Source organism: Dendronephthya gigantea, unplaced genomic scaffold, assembly GCF_004324835.1.
Source record: "Dendronephthya gigantea isolate DGI-Jeju-01 unplaced genomic scaffold, DenGig_1.0 000015F, whole genome shotgun sequence".
Classification (NCBI taxonomy): domain Eukaryota; kingdom Metazoa; phylum Cnidaria; class Anthozoa; order Malacalcyonacea; family Nephtheidae; genus Dendronephthya; species Dendronephthya gigantea.
The window spans coordinates 148,433-168,047 of NW_021163025.1; the positions used below are offsets into that span (position 1 = coordinate 148,433).

Consider the following 19,615-nt stretch of genomic DNA (forward strand, 5'->3'; position numbering starts at 1 on the left):
TTACTAATTGCAACATTTTAACGCCAAAATGTCGAACTTACATGACGTTCTTCACATTTTGCGGAAATAACAATTTTGCTTTCACAATCATAACATTCGTTAGATAATTACAGGGTTGGTTATCATTTTCTCGAAAAAGATCATTTTATTCCGGAGTTACAGTGTTCTGCCTTGAGAATTGTGTTTTTTTGTCTGCATGAAACATTTAGGCGCTGAATGGGATGTCAATTGTCTCTTCAGCAAGGTCTGTATTTGGCTGCAAACGAGCTAGGTTTTGACGAAGCTGATTTGCAAGAATGGCGTGTGAAAGATCACCACATTGAGTGCTTAGCCTTAGTGAGTAAATATTTCTCAAATATGTCTTCCCTTTGACAGTGCATGTATCCTGCATGCGCACAAGCAGGACCGATTTATTTATTGAAACTAATTTCGGCACATCAGTATTTGCTAAAGTGAATAAATTCTTAGAGATTATAACTAAAAATTACAGCAGGGGTTGCACTGAAAGTGTATGAAATAACCTCCCTATGAAATAACCTCCCTCCTCCTAGGTTGCTATAACAGCTTGCCCAAATGTTAATGTATATCTTTTAGTTGCTTATAATGACTGCTCTAATTAATTGATGTCTATTTATCGACTTCCATATTTATTGACTTCCATTGGAACACTTTATGATCCCATGTCTGCAAGTTGTACATTCTGGTATAGAAGGGTGCCAGGCTAGTCAATGAGGCCATGAGTATGGCATACCCTACCGGTCTCCATGCTCAATAATTTAACTTGATTGATGCATTACCACTACTACTTTTTTCCACATAATTTTCTCTTCCAACTTCAAGTACTTTTTCATTGAGGAGCAAATTGATGTCTGGTTATAATGCACTATGCATTCCATATTTTTTTAATTAATAAAGAATTTCATTGATAAGTAATCAAGGATCAGCTAGCTTCAGCAAGGAGTATGTGGTTTCTCTGTCCCACTCAAGGTGGTGTGCAAAATAGTAAATGTCGTCTTATCCCTGATATAACTTGCTATAACTTGTTACATATAGTCTTCTGTGAATGCATACAGGAGAAATTATATGTATTGTAATCTTCTCTTTAAGGTTGAAGGGAAATGGTTGCAAGAACTTTGTGATGGTGTGTACACTAAGCCAAACAGTTATTCTGGAACTTCATATGAAAGATTTCTGTTACTTCAGAGATCAAATAATGAAGTACCTAAGCCATGGAAACGTGTAGTTCTGAAAATCTACAATAAACCATTGCAGTCTTTTAGGTATGACATAGTCTTACAGCTTTCCTTGGTATATGTACCATTACATATCAATGGAGGTGCCTGCATTTGAATGCTTCTCTAACGGGACATCAATCCAATAATGTAATGTAAATTTTAGGATTCCAAAAGTCCCATGTGATCGCAACTTTCCATGCAGCGACACCTTTGCTGATTTGATGTCATATGTGTCAACGGAAAACTTCAAGAATTATTTGCTGCAATCTTCAAAAAAATACAGCAGTACACCACAGAATGGTGATGGAGAAATTGAAGAGATTTCCGGAGAGGTACTGGATAACTTTATTTTATACGTCTAATAACCTTGCCAGAAATCGGTCCCCGCTAATAACCGACGAGCTCATTATTATCTGCAACTAGCTCATATTCATCAACAACGATTAAATAGACAATAATGACTTTATTGTGTTTCTGAGACTTATTTTTCAGTTATTTTTGTTACGAATTCCCGTCTTGACACGGTCTTCCACCCGCCTCGCATGTGTTAGTTTTTGTCTTTTACGTAAATTTTGTCATTTTAGTTGCCACTGCTAAATGGTCTCTGTTTTCTTTCTAAAAATTTAATTTTCAGGACATTCTACGGCGCTTTGCCAAACATTTGTTCAATTTGGAAATCATCAAGCTCGGCAAAGTGTCTCGTGACGAATCCGCAGATCTCAAAGTCAGCAATTCCAACTCAGTGGAAAAGTTGCCTTCCAAAGAATCGTTTGAGCCGTCAACTGAAAAAAGCTTCTCTGGTCTCTTGTCGATTTACGGAATACTGGAGAGCAAAAGCGCGTATTTCGTTTTTGAGCCGCTCGCCCCTCATTCGTTGCAAGACGTTGTTTGGTTCAGTCCTAGTGTCATATCGTCCACGATCACGAAGCCTTTATTCCTGTTGTATCAAATCCTTAAAATGTTTGAAACGTTCCACGCTTTTGGTTATTACTGTACGGTAAACAGCCTTCAAAATATAATGCTTGGGAATTGCCTTTGGCTTCATTTAAGTGCGAGCAGTGCCAACGTCGGTGATTTGACGCCTGAGACCAAGAAACCCACCAAAAGCGCGGAACAAGGTTCTCCGGTAAAACCCGAGTCGGACTCAAAAGAGATCGGCGCTTGCGAGGTGTCGTCTCCATTTCAAAATTGCGGTCTACCAGAGTTAATTGATATGTGGGTTAAGAAGGAAATAAGCAATTTTGATTATTTGATGGCTTTGAACAAGCTAGCCGGACGCCGACTCGGTGACCCCAACTATCACCCTGTGCTCCCTTGGGTCACAGACTTCACGTCACCCAGCGGCAAATACCGTGATCTGACAAAATCGAAATTTCGCATCAACAAAGGCGACTTCCAGTTGGACATCACGTTCAAAAACGTCGCAGATTCAGATGAAGACGTGACCGAGAATCCGCCACATCACGTCTCCGGAGTCCTTTCCGAGATCACGTATCACGTGTATCTTTCACGTAGGACCCCGAAAAGCGTGCTCCAAAAACACGTTCGCGCGAAATGGGAGCCAAACGAGTATCCCGCGAACATGCAACGCCTGCAAGAATGGACTCCAGACGAGTGCATACCCGAGTTTTACAGCGACCCTACAATTTTCAAATCAATTCACCCCGATCTGCAGGACCTTGGTATACCGCCCTGGGCTAAAAGCACGGAGGACTTTGTACGGTTACATCGCAAAGCGCTGGAAAGCGAGTACGTTTGTGCTCACTTGCATGACTGGATCGATTTGACGTTTGGGTATAAGTTGGTCGGGCTTCCTGCGGAAAAGGCGAAAAATGTGTATCTTCATTTAGTTGATCAGCATCAGACGATTAGCAGTCATGGTGTGGTGCAGTTGTTCGAGCAACCGCACCCAAAACAACATCGACATCACGACATGGTTTTGTATCCATCCATGGTCAATCTGGAAGATGGCCTTGAACATGAGATGAGGGATGTCTCCAACGAAGGTATTATTGTTTATGTGGACAAAGTGTGTAAGACTCAAGCCATTACCTAAAGGCCCAGTGAAAAATATTATGCATCGTTTCTCCTGGTTATAGAAAATCATATATCATATGTAGCTATACATATTTTCACAAATAATTTTAACGCATACAGTATTTACTGTAAACTTTTGTTGGACCAGATGAATTTCAAATCAGTTTTAGATCGTAAAACTTTTTCATCATCATTAAGGTCAGCTTGGTTTCGTTGAAGAGGGCCAGGCAGAGTACACGTGCGATGAGGTCTCACCAAGTTCATGGGATGAGCTTGATTATGACATGAAAGTTGAAACGGGTGAAGACGAACTGAATGCTTCTACGAGTTTCAAGAAATTGTTGCCACGCCCTACTTTTCCTGCCTTTTTGAGATTCAAAGATCCCGTTGAGACGACAACTGACATTTTGAAAAGCATCGATAGTTTGCCGATATCGCTGCCGATAGGTTATGGTCCGCTCGAGGAATTTGATCAAGTGGAGCTGCTTACCAAGTTCAAGATGCAAACGAAGCAGAACGGTCATCCTATCGCAAAAAATACATCAGCAAATGACCAGGTAAATCATTTTATTTATTTTAGGTGCAACGATTCTAACGGTTTTTAAAGTCATTATAACCAGAGCAAAAATAACAGCTATCAATAACATCGGCAACAGCCTATAACTGCATCCAATAACCTATTCTGCAAAGTAAAAAAATAAAGGAAGCCCACACAAACAACCAACGCATTTGAATATTATTGAATTTGTTCGAAAATTTATAGCCATACTTTGGATTGTCAGAATGGATTAATTTCCCGAGCCCTGATATTACATTTCCCCCCTAATATTACATTTCCCCCGGTGAAATCATATTTTTTTCCAGGTGGTAAATTCGCAAAGACTGGAATTTCCAGATACAGCTCGCCACAATGAAATTCAAAACTTGTGCACGATGCTGATGGAAATGTTTCTTCCTGCGAAGATGAGACTCTTGCCATGTGATTTGACACAGAAAGAGAGATTCCACATGGCCAAAAAAGTGTTTAGCGCTGGAAAATTTGCCATTCCAGGGTAAGTTATCCTGAATTAGAGATGTTCGTAATTCTGTATTTTGTGATCTCGGAGAAGAGGGGCTATTTTATGATCGCGCGAAATTTTGTATGAAGAATATTGTATCTTCAACATTCTAGTAATGCGCAGCTTTCTTTTCAGAATTCTTCGCGATGGAGTAAAAACGTTGTTCGAGGAAGGCTGTGGTCTTCACAAACGTCACGGATTTCCTCCATTAACCCCCGAACTGTTACTTCAACAACATGTGAACATTATACCATTCCCGTCATACTTCAAAAAGCTTTACGAATTCCTTGTCGAATTCAATCTGGGTAACCCAGAAACCAGTAGCTTGACTAAGGGAAACAAAAATTGCGAAAAGTTTGCTTTGACCAACAACCTTAGCGATCTTTCTTACATTTCACGGCAAGTCGAAATCGCTGTTCGACATCTACCAGATTTGCTTACGGATTTGAACGGCGAGGGACTTGATCTGTTGATAAGCTATCTGAGACCGTTATTTGCTAACGAAAACACTCAACTGCAAGCGTTTTTACATCTGTTTGAACCACTGGCGGCGCGTTTAGGACCACAGCGAACAAAAAAGACATTCCTGAAGCAATTGCTGAAGCATTACGATGTACGAGCGAGCAACGCTTCGGTTTTACTCTTTCATCAGTCGTTCTTGTCGAAACTGATCGTGCGATTTGGCATGGATCAGTTTCTTGACCATTTTCTTTCCTTTATCGTCGATGCATTGAACTCATCAAACAGAGACCCACAGGTTAGTGCAATATTATAGTGTAGCTAGCCCAAAACCGTATATTACTTTCCTTGGGATATTTTAAAGATACAGGAAGCAACAAATATCGAAACTCCACGACTACTTAACGGTCGAGTTTCATCCTAATCCATTTTCTCCTAATCCCATCCAAGTATTGATCTTTAAGTTGACGCCATCTTGAAAACTATGTGATCAAATTCCCGCCAAAATGCGGAACGGTAACTAGTGAACTATAATAAAACCTGGAACGCTAATTTGTCGGTCATCTTTGAAGTCAAATTTGAAGGTAGTTTTTAACAACCGCTGGGGCCAGTTGTTCGAAAGGCGTTTAGCTTAAACGGTGGATAAGTTAAAAATAGAAAACCAAATTATCTATTTATTGAACAACTGAGCTGAAATATTTCGATGTAAATGGTTTTAATAATTGTCATTGGAAGTACATATTAAATGCATAAAATGTAGTTTCAGTCATTCACATGATGTATATGAGAGCATTTTTAAACTTTGGCTTATTCGCCGTTTAACCTATTCGAACAACCGGCTTATAATAGTCTATCAGCAGATCAAATATTTACCTAAGAAATATGGCTTTAGGTAAATGTCGATACCTGCAGTCAAGAAGAGGTGCAAGGAGCTGTTCTTGAAGATGACAAGGACCCTGTTCCGAGTGATGCAGGGGAAGCACAAAACGAACTTAGTGAGAAATCCAATGGTGAAAATGGTGAATCTAGTGGTCAAAATATTGAACACGCGAACGAATCTGGTGATGTAAGCGATAAAAGTAAAAATCAGGCGTACAGTGAACCAGGGACGGCCGCTTCTAGACCGTCAGAAAAATCGAGTGGGATTGCAGAAGCTGGTGATCAAACATATGAAAGCCGTAAGGACGCTACTGCGAACTTTGATGAAAATACCTGCATAGAAAATTCTGGAAAAGAAAAATGTGACCGCTTGGATCTAGAGCCGGGTGTTGACACGACTGATTGTGCTTATGATATTAACTTTTACCCAAAATCAGGTAGCTAAAATATTTAATGATCTATTTATTAAATGTGGGGAAGGCCGAATACGTTGTAAGGCGTCGATGAGTTTAATGAGCGTCCCATTGAAAAACTTCTCACCATTGTAAAATAAAATAATTCCCAGCTGAAATATGTTCAGCTGCAGAATTTAAAGCAGTGCCTCCTAAACAATCGCTGTTGTAAACCATTTTTTTTTCTTTCAGCACTTTTAGCTGGAATGAGTTTCTCCGACAAATTGGAGATATTTTTATACTTAAGTGCCGTTTCGTTCAAGACTTAGTCGTAGACCACCCTCAGTCTGTGGTCTCGTCCAAGTTAAGTAAAACAATGGCTTTATAATTAAGACATCTCTTATATTTCATTCTCAGGAAACATACAAGAAGACTTCTTGAGTGACGATGAAGAAGAGTATGGCTACGAAAATGACGTGGATGAGGACGATGACGAAGTTGGAACGATTGAAAAAAACGATGCCATCTTTAACCGGTCGTTTCCGACCGTAGCACGACGAGACTCCGACGATGACTGGGAAAGAATTGCCGATTCGGACTTCAGTTTGGAACGGTCCGTCTCGTTTCACTCGGAGCATTTGGAAGACGACAAGGAGGACGTAGAAATAATTGATAATGTGAGTTAAAATAAGTAGTAACAGTAGTGCTCCACCATATGGTCAGTGGCGTCGCGGGGTTGGGCGTCGCGTCATGGCGTCGCGGGGAGAGGGGCATCGTTGCCACCCCGTGAAAGTCCTGTTGCAACTGATGGTCATACAGTTTTCTTTCGGGAAAATATTTGGATAAGCGGAAAAATTCTTTTTCGGAAAACACCCCCTTGTCTAAACATTTTAGCGACGACCATGCAGATGACGTATAAATACATATTCGGTGTTGCTTAGTTAACATAGCTATAGATTAGAAATTTGGGGAAATTTGAGCATAAAAATGTTAGAAATCTCCGACAGAAAATGTCAAAAAAATGCGCGCAATGTTGTGGCTTACCATGTTTCTTTCAAGTCAGAAATTTCAGACAGCCAAATTACTGGGGAAAAAGACGTCTATTTTAGTCGATAGAAATTAAATTGGTGGGGGAAGCAAAACAAGGTTACATAGACAGTATTTTTTAGGGATAGCCCTATTTTTCTTGAATTCCTTCAATGTTTTCCTATTATATTTTAGGCTATGGAACGTGAAATACCCGAAGCTGCAGCAGAAAGCATTTGTTGTTTCACACCAAGACTTGGACCACTGCTGACATCGAATCACATCATTAAACCGCTTTTAGGTTTGCTGGTGAAATGTTATGTTGGCGTTGTTGGATTGGGCGATAAAGGAATGCTGATTGGGGACACTAATGCTAAGTGGATATTGCGTTGTATAAGGTCTTGTGCCGAAGTTTATGGCGAAGCTGTTGTTGTTCATCAGTATTTGCCTTTTGTTATGTCTAAGGTAAGATTCGTGCTTTATTACTTTGAAGTCTATTGTGTACATAAAATAGAATTAGCTCTCATCTCAACGTTTGGTTTTATAAAAACTTTTAAACTATAGTTAGTGATAGAATTGGCCAATCAGAATCATGTGTTTTGGAGCTAACTCGAAGCTAACTGCGCAGATGTCATTCAGAACTATTGACGTAGATATAGTGAGTCTGCGTCTGTTGCCAAATTTAATAATCTAATAAAAAATCATTTTCATTAACCAATAATTTGGTCTTTGCCTTCGCGTTGCTGTCCATCAGCTTTTATAAGATCGAGATCATGGTGTAAATATTTGTTATTATTATGCATTACTAATGCAATCTCGATTGTGATTGGCTAAAAACCTACAGATAATTCTCAATGTCTTGCCACCTACACGACATTGAAAATTATCCGTAGGTGACGTAATTTTTTGCCGCTAGTTTGTTGTCAATAATGGCGCAGGCTTCCTCTCTAAAAAGGAAATACATAATAAAACAATTATTGAATTTGGTTTTCGCATGATATCGAGAATTATCAAGCCTCAGTTTGCGTTATCCGCCTCAGCTTCGCTTCGGCGAATAATGCAAACTTCGGCTTGATAATTCTCGATATCACACTCAACCTCATTCAATAATTGTTAGTTATACTACATAACTTAATAATTTGAACTGATAATTACAAGAAATGATGTGAATCAGCGCCGTTAGGTACTTTTTAAATAATGTTTATGTTCACTTTAGATCAATATCTCGTCAGAGCACGTGAGTGTGAAAGGTGAAGCAAATCTTGCTGGAGCGCTTGTTCTTGTCAGGGAATATATTACTTGCATTTCCCAAGATTCATTGCTGCAACAGTTTGAGGTAAATCCTAGCAACAGGCTCGTAGTTGGTAGAACTGTGGGTAGTTCAACAAGGCAAACAAACAACGGTCGTTTTCGTATACTAAAGATGTACACAAACTTCCCACAAATTTAGCCCCGTTTGTCTGAATCGAATGCGCGTTAGGTTCTGCACATGGTCGGCGTTAGATCATATCGAACTAACGTACATGACATCACAAAAATTTTCAATAACCCTAACCCTAACCCTAATTAAGGTAAAGCCAGAGATACTATTACATAAGTATATGATCACTCCTATACTGGGTATGAGGGTAACAGACATTTACACTTACGTGTACATTTATAAATGTATAAATGTATCATCATTCATCGCCATTTTTATTTTATTCATTTTTAACCAGCTCTAGAAAGACTTCATGTAAGACTTCTTTATTTATACTTCCGTTATTGCAAAATTTATGACGTCATGTACGTTAGTCGATATGCTAACGCCGACCTCTGCACATAAAAAGTTCGACGTCTGAAACAGGCCTGAGATTCATCAAGTAGTATGAACAAACTTTGACCGGCCATCCAGTGAAGCCACCAACTTTACTGCAAACTATTGCTATTTCAATACATAATACTTTCACAACGCTATATATAGATCAGTGACTAAGATTGGCCAATCAGAATACCTGGGAGTATTAAAATAGGCAATGCCTTCAAAAGTTGACTTTAAAACAATACCTGAAATGCTGCTATGTACAACTAGATTTATTCATATGGGTGCATCTCGGAAGTTAACATCTTCAATGATTAGTCCATTTTATCGTTTCAGATGCTCTGTTATCAAGCTCTGGATCTGGTCCTTTGTTTAATATCGTCTGCGACGATAACTTTTGCAAGCGAAGCTCCTGCGAGGACCTTCCTCGCCTTGCTCATCCTCGATATTCTTCAAGTTGTATGCGAAATCTTTGAGCGACCTTCGGCCCAGGACCTTCTCTCGCCTCTGATCGCCACATTGTTTTCCTGTTTCGAATTTGGTTCCACTCCTACGTCCCCAAACAAAGACAGCTCGCCAGGACAGCCTTGCGCGGACGAGATACGCGAAACCTTCAACGCATCGTTGGCGTATAACTTGTACATCACTCTATGTAAATGCCTCGGGGACACGTACATGACAGCGACTTTGGATAAGAACAACGAGATGATATGGCAGTTGTGCTGTTCGGTAGACAAAGCATTGTCTAATCACACGCCGAAGGCAATGACACCAACGGATACAGAACCTAAACCGAAGCCGTTTGATTCAGAAAGTAGCTACTTGGCTGAGCCAGAAACTCGAAAGGTTGCGAAGAGTGCTAGCCTCGAACGAAGTGATGCTTTTCAACAGGAAAAAAGGTACGCGGCAATCGAGGTAATAGAGGAGTAAACATACCCCGACAAATAAAGACATCTTACAAACCTAGGAGTGTTTCAGACTTCGAACTTTTCATTTGCCGAATCGAATGCAAATGAAAGATTTGACTTAAACAAAGATTTATGCTCATTAACATCAGGTTCAGCACATAAAATGTTCGACGTCAGAAACAGGCCTTAATATATGAATTTTAAGAAAGATAATGCAAAATTAGTCAATTGGTAAAATTTTGACTGTTTTTCAGAATCATTGGCAAACCAAACTGATTTAATTATTTACAAGTTTGTTGAGCATTTGCGTCTTGTCTCTCTTGATAACTCATATCTTAAGTTTGCAAGATGTTTTTGTTTCGAAGTGAACTCGATTTGTTATGAATGTCAAACATTCGTTGTGAATGTCGAAGAATATATCATTGTTACTCCATATCATTTGTTTTAAGTATTTTATATCATACAAAATAAACTACACGACAGTACTAAAAGCATGTACTGATAAAATTTTTAAGAGCAAAAACGACATTTGTATCGTCGAGACAACATTTGACTGGGAACTGGTTGAAGTATTGGAAGAGTCATTTAGGTGAGACTTGAGTTTGTGATGAATTAATTTTACTAATGTAAGAAAAGAGCTTGATTAAAGCCCATTGTGTTCACGATTTTGATTATTACATGTCTGATTGAAAAATTGTAACTGTAACACCACACCCGATTTCCTGAAAGATGTTACCGTCTGAGGGAAACGATGATTATCTTTGCCGAGTTTCTACGTGCAATCTTTTATTTGAAACGTGCTAGTTCTCCACGTGCTTGACATGTTACATTTATCGTTAATAAAAATGTATTATAGGAAAAAGAAAAAAGATTGATGGAGACTCGTTTTCACAACTGAAGCTTCAAACTTTCGCTGGTAAGCATTATACTGATTCGCATAAAGAAAGATATGACATCTTTAAATCAGACTCAAAGTTTTCACTAATTTAGTTAGTCGCTTACTGACTTGTGAAACTACTTGTAAATTATAAAGCGCTTACCTTCACCTTATGAGCGATAGACGAAATACAGCTTGGTGGAAACTAGGTGCATGGAAAACAACAGTTTCTCGAGCGCTTTTTAAACCTTTTTTTTCCCTTAGGACACAGTGACGTTGTGAAAGATATCCATATTCAGGACAGTGAACATTTGTTTCTGTCCGCCAGCCGTGACAAAACTGTCAAACTGTGGCTACTCAATAACCATGGCGACGGAACTGGCCAATCAGCGTGCTCCTGGACAACGTACGATCATCGTAAGCCAGTCTTTGCTGTTGACGTCATAGACGTTATGAGACAAGCAGTCTCGTGCGATGGATCTGTTCATGTGAGTTTAGTGGTTTCAGGCACTTAAGTATTTAATTTTAAATGCCCTTTTGTGTGAACAATTCTAAGTCGGCAAGGGGTGGGCAAATATCATGTTTTAATATAATTAATTACAGCGTTGTTATAAAGGCCTATTTACACTTTACGATTAGTTGTATGCTATTATCATTCTGACAAATGGAAACGAGTGCTGACGCCACAACCTTTGCTCATCACATAAGATGGCGAATTTAAAATGTGACGTTTGCATGTACACGTGTTTATACATTCACATACGCCAGCCTAAGAATCGTAAACAACAAAACGCATAATGTAAATGAACTTTAAATTAGCAACTAGTTTTGTAAAGGACATTGTAGTTGAGAGAATGTAGAATCAGCTGGGAATTAACGAGCTCTCGTATTTCCAACGTAGTTTCACGATCTTTTTTTCCACCGCCAGTTTTGGGACATACCTACAGGGTCGTCTGTTCTTAAACTCAAGTTTCAGAAAAGCAAAGAAGCGGTTGCTATGGCAACCCTGCCATGCCCCAGTCCTTGCTTGGTCACTGGGATGCAAAATTCAACTGTCAGGTGAGGACTTTAACTTCGAACGATCTTGTAATACTCCTTAAAGACAAAGTCATATTCTATCCCAGTTGTATTTGAAAACAACAGCTCTTATCTTACTCCATAGCAAGATTTCGTCAATTGGAGCTTCTTTATTACGATAAATAAACTTATTTGATTTTGGTACTGGTGTTTTCAGATTCATTGATTCTCGTGAAGGTAACTTTGGACACACGTGGAAAGTAACCAGCAACGGCCTCGCAGGTAACTTTTGAACTTGCTGATCTTTCTTCAGCTATGTGCCCGTTTCAAGCGCTGTACTTCATGTCTGCCAAAACCCATATATCAATTTTAACATTAACATTTCAGTTTCTCAGATATACATGTATATCCAGTTATACAGATAGAATAGTTCTGCAGCACTATTACTTCTTCGTTTCTCTGTTTACAATCCACGTACAGGTAATATCCGAAGTCTGTGTGTTACGCAAGACGGTACGTCCATGGCTGTCGGATTCTCCAGTGGATCTTTGTCATTGGTTGATCTTCGAGGAGGAATTCTGACCAGGCAATGGAAAGCACACGAGGCTGAAATTATACAGGTAAGACCAGACTGATGTAAGCCGTGTGGTGCAATATCGAGATTTCGGAGCATCTAATTCCGTCAAAGGCCTCGTTAATACCATTGTTCGACCTACAATGATCGACGCAGAGCTTTCGCTAAGTCTAAAGGATGTAAACTTTACCAGTAATTGTTTAATACTTTATTTTTCGCTACTGTCTGGTGAATAATTCAACTTTCCCTCCACACACTAATCATATGCATATAAAAATCTTTGAACTGTAATTTCACGCGCATAGCAACATTGTTAAAAAGGCTAAGGAGACATTTGAAAAACGAATCTAGGAATCGGAGAAAAAATCTACGAATTAATCTCCATGATGGTCACCAGAAGCAGACTACAAAAAATACAACTGTCGTGTAGAGACAGTACAATCTTTTTAAACAGATTTGGTCAATTCATCTATCAATGATCAGTACCTGCAACTACACTATGTGAATACCCAATATTAAATTGCAGAATACAAAGCATTTATTTAAAAAAGAACGGTGTTTGTTTCAGAAGTTGCGTAAATATTCAAGGAAGCCTATTTAGTGTATTCTTGCGTGTTATCTGAATAGGTTAAACCGTACACAAATTCAAGTTATGTAACGTCATCATCGACACAAAAGATGGAGTTATGGGGAAACGATGCTGTTTCGCTGTGTTCACTTCCCACTGTCACCGGTGAGTTCAGTTGTAAACAGCAAACGTTTCTATTTATGCACAGTACAGGGTCTCTGATTTTTTATTAATATTTAACTAAACAACACAGGGGTAAGCTGTCTATAACGTACTTCAGGTATGACATTTTCCATCGCCCTTCTTTTTAGGCTCAGGGGAGACGATTCAGAGCATCCAAATTCACGACAAGGTGATCGTTTCGTTGGCTGGAAACAATCGCATAGCGTGGCATACGTTCACTGATAAAGAGGTAGCAACAAATTTTACAAATTTATTCCGTCTGTACGTGCTTCTCTTTAAACAGAATTAATTAATCATTTTTGCATTTTCAGCCAACGTATACCCACCTTCGCCTTGGTAGTGATGTTTTTAAGGGGAACATGACATGTTTTGGAGTTCTTCCACTAAATAGAGGTTATCTCCTGGGCAGTGACAATGGTAACATCACGCTGATGGGATAGATCTTACATCTATATATTGCATGTTATGTCATTGCGATGTGATTCGCGTTCCGCGTTTGTTGCTCCCTCGATTTCATTTTTCTTTTGAAAAATTTTCCAACTAAGTTGAGACAGTCGTTTCCCGATGATCCATCAGGAACGATTTGATTATTTTTATATTCGTTTTAAATTCGTAATTGAAATTTATACAGAGTTTGTTCAAATTTATCACCATAAATCACCAGAATGATCTGCGAGGTAAAACGTCTAGTCCAGAACACACGGATCTAATCCTGAATCTAATCCTTCGAGTTTAGTAGTTTGATAAGAGTTAAGGTCAGATTTAGGATTATATGCAGGAACTTTGCAACAAACATTTTACAATAACCAGCGTTTATTCCATGTGATCTTTTAAAGCAAATTGAATCAAAAGTAAATTAAGACCTCGATAAAACTCCATAGGATTTCATCGAATGACATTTAATAAGAAATAGAAAATATTTTCCGTGTTTCTATACAGTTTTAGTATAATTTCAGTATTGAAAAATGACCTTTGAGCATTCTGATTGGCTCCCTCAGCAGTAACTATGACGCAATAGTTACTGCTCAGAGCAGTCTGAGCAGTAACTATTGCTTTTCCTCAAAAAAACATGGCTGAAAATACTCAAAATCGTTTCGGAAAAATTTCGGAAGCAGAAATTGAGAACATAAATCAGTTGTATTTATAAATAAAACTTTTTCAATACTGAAATTATACTAAAACAATTAGTCGCCTCAGGCTCGGTGATTACAAGCCTATATTCACTTCGCCTTCGGCTCAGTAAATATAGGCTTGTAATCACCTCCCCTTCGGCGACTAATTGTTAAATAGAAACACGCTTCTCGACCAATCAGCACGCGCGTAATATAATGTTACATTATAAATAAATATTCGTACCAGGTTCGGCTGCTATTTACGCTACGCGACAGCAATGCTCGAAGCGTGAAGAAAATATCACGCCGCTTTTAAAGGCGATATGAAAAGAAATCCAAAGGAATCCGGATTGCGAGGTGCAACAGTGGGCACTACGATACTGTTTATGGTTTCGACATGATTGCATCATTATTTCATGACGAACGATCGTCGCCATGAACTTGCAGAAGCGCGAAGCGACGTAATATTAACTGGTTCTAAAAAGACTACCCTCGTTTTCGTGTTTAAGGCGTTAGGCCTTTGCCAGTGAACTCAATTCCGACTTGAACGATGACCACAGCTATTTAGCCGCTAACTTCGAAACTAATTTGTGCCTAATTAATGACCAGTTCCAGGCAATTCACTGGCGCAGTCCTTCAACCACGCGTAAAAATCATCATGTTGATGCAAGTTGTTAAAAACAGGAGTGAACAATGTTGTGCTGCACCCTGTGAACAGTATTGTTAACAATGTTGTTGAAGCTTGTTGAATCATCAACGTTGTTGCAACTTGTTACAACAACATTGCATCAACATTGATGATTCTACAAGCTTCAACAACATTGTTAACAATACTGTTCCCAGGGTGCAGCACAACATTGTTCACTCCTGATGCGACAACCTGATCAATTTTTGGCCGTGCTGCCTTCAATACGCCGCTTCAAAGATGGCGACCGAATTATCGCTCCAGTTCACTGACCTTTCCTGATAAAAATTCTATGTCCAGCAAATTCTCAATACACAAATATAATCCACGAGATCCAGTTAGGATTATGGTAATATTTATGATTAGGGTGAACCATATAATCAATCATAAAATTAATGTAAGACCTATTATCCTTACCCTCAATTTAAGCCCGTTGCACACGGAAGCTATTAGCTGAGGTAAAGACCACGCGTGGCTGTTAGCTCAGCAAGTTACTCTCGCGGATAGTTTTTCGTGATGAATTTGCCTCGATAGACAAGTTTCCCTCGTGTGCGGATGGTTTTCGGGCTGAGCTTATTGCCTTGCATGGTTGTTAGCTCAGCCGATAGCTCTCGTGTGCAGCAGGCGTTACCCATACCTAATTGCAAAAATTAAATACTTGTATTTTCAATGAACATGGAATTACTACTCCTTCGCTGATGTCTAAATCCCTCAATGGTCAAAGGGCCGTATGGCCCCATGGTATAGCCTTATCGCGCGGGTTAGACCACTAAAAATGGTCAGGTTTATACAGATTCCAACGAACTTCCGGGAAAGTGTCTCAATTTCAACACAACGCTAAAGGAATGGCCATCGCTTTGTCAAACGACGATTCTATTGATGACGAAATCAAAGATCTTCTCACTTGTTCGTTGTGCTCAAATATTTTACATGACCCAAGAAGCTTGTCATGTCTTCATAGTTTCTGTAAAAGATGTTTAGGTATTAATAATATTTATTTACATTTCGTTTGTTCAAAAGCTTAGGCCTACTTGGCCTTCCAGTGATTGCCCCATTTCATTTGTGATATTTGAAGGTCTCGTTTTGCTCTGATTAACGGTGAGCTATATATAGACTGGCTTAATTTTATGCCGGATTGATAAATCGAACAATATTTTCGTGAGATGTTAATTGTCAGCTGGGTGTCTACACTTGAATTGTGCCGAACCTGCCCAGGCTTGTAACCTGTTATTTGCACACAAAATAAGGTCATTACTAATTACTTTATACACATTACACAGAGGTTTTTAAAAGCTTAGCTCACATTTCATGCTTCTATTTTCATGGTCAGGATTTTCCAACGTCGAGACAGTTAATTATTAAAATTAATTAATGAGGAATACGAATTTTAGTCAGCTGTTTGCAGTTCGCCGTGAACGTCAATCAAGTGCCCTATATAACTGTCTTTCGAGCGTTTCCGGCGCAAATTATAACCTCTTCTTCTCGGTAACACGCAACAGAGGTGACTGGTCCTGTCCGGGATGTCAACTTCACCTAGTTTTACCTAGAGATGTAATTTTCGCTTTTGTTGTTTACATAGAGCAGTATGTTGAAAGTTTTCGTGGTGATGACAAGAACGTCGAGACATTTCCGTGCTCCAAATGTCGAAAAAAGTTCACGCTTAAAGTAAGCCAAGATGTCGATGAGATGCCAAGCATTTGTTTCGTTCAAAATATGTTGGAAATTAATGCGATTGAACAAAAAGCAAAGTCATCTGCTACATGTTCTCGCTGTCTGGAATATGCTACTAATCTCTGCGTAACGTGCAAAGAATTTTTCTGCAAGAGATGTTCCACGTCCCACGATAGCTGGATGAGAAATCATGACTTGTTATCTGTGGAAGAGCTGAGCACTCCTGAAAGTCAGGTAAAAATGAAAGCAAAGCTTTACTGCGCGAAACACGAAGGAGAAATGCTCAAGTATTACTGTAAAACATGCAGGGAACTCTCCTGTATCGACTGTGTGGTTTCAGATCACATACAGAAACCAAACCATGTTTGTGTGGCAGTGAGTGACGCACACTGGCAAAAAGAATCATTGAAATCTAGCTCCGAAATTCTTGATGAGAAACTAATGGAAGGAAATCAGGCGTTAAAGAATATCTGCGAGGTAATGAAGTCTCTTGAAACAAACGCAAAAAGTGCCAAAGATCAGATCGAAGAACAAAAGCAGAAACTGTCGAAGAATGTGGTGGCAAAGCTTGATAGAAGAGCCAGGAAGTTGAACGAGGAAGTGGACAACTTTTATGATGAATTACGCAATGAACTGAGCAAGCAATACGACGAAATTAAAGATTATCTTGATAGAGTGGAAGCTTCCGTGGCATTGCCAAGAAATCTTCTGAAGAGAGGAAGTATTGAAGAAGTTCTCTCATTGCAAAAAGCAATTGAAGAGAATATCGAGTTGTTGGAAAATGAGCAACCAGAGGATATGACCCCAGTAAATGATGGCGGCATTCAATATTTTCCTGGCGATATCGATCATAAGGTTGCTGATGATATTGTTAATAAATTGGGACATGTTGAAGGTAGGTCCAGTTTCATTAGTCGTAAAATTGACGGAAAGATCGAGGGTATAAATTTATCAAACATTTTGTGACCGAAAAAATAACGAGAAACGACCTAAACATTTAAACACAAACGACTGAAATAACGAGCTTTTTCATGCCTGCCTTCATAAAGATAACGAAATAGCAAAATTCATTTAAAGCCCTATGTGCATTTTAATGAATTTGAGATTTGGGATCATATGCCTAAATTTCCCAGACTATATAACAACAATCCAGATTACAAATTAACCAACCCAGGGGCGTAGCAAGGGCCCTGAATTTGGGGGAGAACTTTGCCCTTTGACTTTTAAGGGGTGTCGGCGATATTCAAGGGCTTCTAAAAGCCTAAAAAATAGGAGGTTCACCATGCTGGAGGTTTAAGCAACAATTGAGACTATCAAGTTATCTAGTCTTCTTTCACTTTTCCCCAACAATTTTTTAACCAGATTTTAACATTTTGAAAAATGGTTTCTCGAACGATTGAAGGGGCGACTGTACCCTTTTGGCTACGCCCCTGCACCAACCCCTGAATAATTGAAATCGTTATTTAGGTGATTCACACATCTCAGCTGTACTGGTAAATCTAAGTACTTCTTCCAGTATTTTGAAAGGAGAGATTGCCTGCATTAAACAACTTCAGAAATGGTTGGGAAAGAAATGTAATTGGAATCTTTGTTACCGTGCTTCAAGAGATGGTTGGAGAGCCCAAGATTTTCACAGTCGTTGTGACAATAAAGGACCGACCGTGGTTTTGGTGAAAGCCAATAATTGTATCTTTGGTGGATACACTGATCGAAACTGGCTCTCAGGTAAGAAAGTTGCAATTGAACGTGTAATGATTCGCTTTGATTCGAGTATGCATGTGGGAAATTAGAAGAACATTAACATTTGATATTTATGGTAAAAGATTGTATATTTCAAAAAACATGCGTTTTTCCCTCTCCGCATATTAATGAGCCTGCGAGCCAGGTGTTTATCTACTTCCCATTGTTTGAGGGTAAATATAATTTTCATGTTTATTCAACTTAAAGGACTGATATTCCCCTACAAGAATTCCAGCTCGTCGTTTCTGTTCTCACTACGAAACAAAGACAACCTTCCCTTCATTGCCGATATCAAGCAAGGTCAGGAGCACAACGCGATTAGCTGTCGTTCTAATTATGGACCAACCTTTGGTGGAGGCTGTGATCTGCTTATTTGTAGTAAACCTAATGTTAATCAAGCATCATACTGCAATTTGGGAAAAACGTATCAACTTCCTCCATTGTATGTCTTCCAAAGTGCTGCTGCAAAGAGCCTTCTTGCTGGCCAGTTCCAATTTATCACAACAGAGATTGAAGTTTTCAACTGAGGACTAACAGCAACAGATTTTTTAATAATTCTAAAAATGTTTTAGAACCTTGTGATTTGGCGCATTTTTATCAATGCTCGGCCTTGAACTAGAAAATGTCACTGGTTTTGATTAAAGAAGTAAAAGATTAAGACTATGAGTACTCTTTTAGGGATAATAATAACAGTAATAATAATAATGCATAGTATATAGTATAATGCGAGTATCCTACCACATTTCTATTGCCGCCCAATGTGATGTCAGAGAACGCCAAAATAGAATGCTTCCCACAAAATTACAATAATATAATTTATACTACTCAGAAACATCCAATTGCAGTGCAGGAACAATTATAGCGACTCTTTTCAAGTTGTCTTTTCACGTAATTAACTGCAGTAGCCAGTAGAATCAAGATATTGCCACATGCGTGTATAACACCGATTGGTGTCAAAGTTCAAACTCGATCTATATATAATTATACGTTCACGAGTTCTGGTTATCGCATCTTAATCTGTTAGCGTTAGTATTTTTATTATATTTTTTAATATTTTTGAACTAAGAATCATTACTAGAAAATGTTTTCCGTGTTTTGGTCAACAGAACATCGCAAGCCTTATAGGAATTTGCGCATAAGATATAAGTGTAAATACCAACATACCAAGATGAGGCTTTTAAATCTTTATCGCAAAACCAACGAGCGCATGCTCTTCTTACAGTCGAAATCAGTAATTATCAATTATTGGACGAGGTCGAGCAAAATATCGTGATTTGTCGGTGGCGAGCAGATCAATTATTTGCCGATGCCGAAGGCAGAGGCAAATAATTGATCTGCGAGCCACCGACAAATCGCGATATTTTGCGAGAACCGAGTTCAATAATTGTTTTAT

The 19,615-nt window shown here is 38.9% G+C and overlaps 3 protein-coding genes across 3 annotated transcripts; all 3 read left to right on the plus strand.

Moving 5' to 3' along the window:
• Positions 1-95: 95 nt before the first annotated feature.
• On the plus strand, positions 96-3,683 carry LOC114520142 (WD repeat-containing protein 81-like). The gene is made up of 6 exons (XM_028540363.1): positions 96-336; positions 1,108-1,280; positions 1,399-1,567; positions 1,870-3,241; positions 3,471-3,572; positions 3,646-3,683. The coding sequence occupies exons 1-6, from the start codon at positions 217-219 to the stop codon at positions 3,681-3,683; spliced, it is 1,974 nt and encodes a 657-aa protein (XP_028396164.1). The 5' UTR covers positions 96-216.
• On the plus strand, positions 3,583-13,960 carry LOC114520066 (WD repeat-containing protein 81-like). Its single transcript, XM_028540269.1, has 17 exons — positions 3,583-3,829; positions 4,137-4,324; positions 4,466-5,087; positions 5,682-6,105; positions 6,478-6,737; positions 7,282-7,551; positions 8,303-8,422; positions 9,224-9,786; positions 10,311-10,384; positions 10,652-10,711; positions 10,937-11,160; positions 11,601-11,731; positions 11,907-11,971; positions 12,170-12,309; positions 12,891-12,996; positions 13,143-13,243; positions 13,326-13,960. Exons 1-17 carry the CDS (start codon positions 3,773-3,775, stop codon positions 13,452-13,454), a joined length of 3,534 nt encoding a protein of 1,177 aa, XP_028396070.1. The 5' UTR covers positions 3,583-3,772; the 3' UTR covers positions 13,455-13,960.
• Positions 13,961-15,559: 1,599 nt separating this feature from the next.
• On the plus strand, positions 15,560-18,888 carry LOC114520091 (E3 ubiquitin-protein ligase TRIM56-like). Its single transcript, XM_028540299.1, has 4 exons — positions 15,560-15,792; positions 16,391-17,377; positions 17,950-18,207; positions 18,430-18,888. The coding sequence occupies exons 1-4, from the start codon at positions 15,657-15,659 to the stop codon at positions 18,747-18,749; spliced, it is 1,701 nt and encodes a 566-aa protein (XP_028396100.1). The 5' UTR covers positions 15,560-15,656; the 3' UTR covers positions 18,750-18,888.
• Positions 18,889-19,615: the final 727 nt, after the last annotated feature.